The 1925-nt window shown below is 42.0% G+C and overlaps 1 protein-coding gene across 1 annotated transcript; it reads left to right on the top strand.

Annotated features, from left to right (window-relative positions):
• The first annotated feature begins 320 nt into the window (after positions 1-320).
• LOC119786142 (SUN domain-containing protein 3-like) lies at positions 321-1474 on the top strand. The gene has a single exon (XM_038289252.1). The coding sequence runs from the start codon at positions 445-447 to the stop codon at positions 1393-1395; it is 951 nt and encodes a 316-aa protein (XP_038145180.1). The 5' UTR covers positions 321-444; the 3' UTR covers positions 1396-1474.
• Positions 1475-1925: the final 451 nt, after the last annotated feature.

Below are 1925 nucleotides of genomic sequence, written 5' to 3' on the forward strand. Positions count from 1 at the left end.
TGTGATATCATGCTGCGTGCATAAAATCCATTATAGAATCCCACAGTTAATGTTTGTGGGCGGAGCCACTGAGCTCAGTGGCTCTATGATGTCATAGATGGGCGTATGCCATCATAGGCTCTTGGAACAGTATATGAAAGGACTCAGAATTCTTTCTGTTCAGCTGAAATAGACACACTTTGAAATACTGAAGCTAGATTCACTTTATTTCACTAAAGTACAGTGAGCTACAGTAAATCATGCCTACCACATTAATGTGTGTGGGCGGAGCCACTGAGCTCAGTGGCTCTATGATGTCATAGATGGGCGTATGCCATCATAGGCTCTTGGAACAGTATATGAAAGGACTCAGAATTCTTTCTGTTCAGCTGAAATAGACACACTTTGAAATGCTGAAGCTAGATTCACTTTATTTCACTAAAGTACAGTGAGCTACAGTAAATCATGCCTACCACATTCATACCCAGAAGAAGCCTTCGTCTACTGTTGAAGGGGCATTACAATCCTTATTTGGAATCGGCTATTTCTCACAAGGAGACCAGAGTCCAACCAACAAAAAAACAGAGAAAAAAATTTCAAGTCAACACAGAACTACCCCACGTCCCCGTAGAAGCCTGCTTTGACTACAGCAGGAACGAATATCAGAGAAGAAATATTCTGAAACCAGTTTGTTGGATCACTTTTCTCCTCTTCTTGTCTTATGGATGTGTCTGCCTGACTACTACCTTGCGTCGGCAGTATCAAGAGTATCTTGTTACACAGAGAAATACAGACACGGTCGTAACCCCAGGATGTAAGAAACGGGAAAGTCTCTTTAGTGAGCTCCAGGAAAAGCTGTTGACTTTGGAGAAGAAGCTTGGCTACCTTCTACCATCAGCAGATGTGTTGCCTAACTTTGCTCTGAAATCTTTGGGGGCAAAGATTTTACATGAGATGACCTCAGCCACATATCGTGCTAAAGGCAAATTTTTTGGATTTACATGGAGAAAAGCATCCGTACCCCCGGACATTGTTATTGAGGGAAGATCGCGTTTTGTTCCAGGGGAGTGCTGGGCCTTTGAAGGTTCCCAAGGACGTTTTTCAATTGTCCTTCCTTACAAAGTCTATATCAGCCATGTCTCCTTGGGTCACATTTCCAAACTGTTAACCTTCAACGGTGTCTCAAGTGCTTTAAAAGACTTTTCGGTCTATGGAAAGGAAGATGTAGAAAATGAGGAGACACTTCTGGGAACTTTTCTGTATGATGAAAACGGAGACCCACTACAGACCTTTAACATTCCTCATCATAAAACTGGCTCCTTTCGCTACATTATCTTAGAGGTGAAGAACAACTGGGGTCATCCTGACTATACTTGTCTGTATGGCTTCCGAGTGCATGGAAAAATAGCAGAATGAAAAACCTGTAAAGCGAAAAGGACAAAAAGAGAGAGGGGTAGTTTAAAATTAGTGTAGTATGTATGGATGGATGTAAGAAAATGTGAAGGTGAATCAGACTTAAAGGATAAAAAAATCAACAAGTTATTTAAATTGCTGAAGTTGAATTTTGAATTTGCTTTTTAGTAATGGTTATTTATAGCTGTAAATATACTAGTAAATATTAAGTTTTATATATCAATAAATGGGGCTGCTCAGTGGTAGAGTAGGTAGCACTGCTGCCTTGCAGCAAAAAGGTTCTGGGTTTGGGGTCTTTCTGCATGGCCAATCGTGGGTTCTCTCCGGGTACTCCGGTTTCCTCCCACAGTACAAAAAAAGTGACTGTTAGGTTAAAGGACTTGTCTAAATTCTCCTTAGGTGTGAGTTTGTGTGTGAATGGTTGTTTGTCCTGTTTGTCTCTGTGTTGCCTTGCGATGGATTGGCGACCTGTCCTGGGTGTACCCCGCCTCTTGCCCATAGACAGCTGAAGATAGGCACCAGCACCCCTCGCG

Source organism: Cyprinodon tularosa, unplaced genomic scaffold (assembly GCF_016077235.1).
Source record: "Cyprinodon tularosa strain WSP-4 unplaced genomic scaffold, ASM1607723v1 ctg267, whole genome shotgun sequence".
Taxonomy (NCBI): Eukaryota; Metazoa; Chordata; class Actinopteri; order Cyprinodontiformes; family Cyprinodontidae; genus Cyprinodon; species Cyprinodon tularosa.

Excerpts from the sequence above, each read along its gene's own strand:
- LOC119786142 (XM_038289252.1), top strand. The coding sequence starts at position 445 with ATGCCTACCACATTCATACCCAGAAGAAGCCTTCGTCTACTGTTGAAG.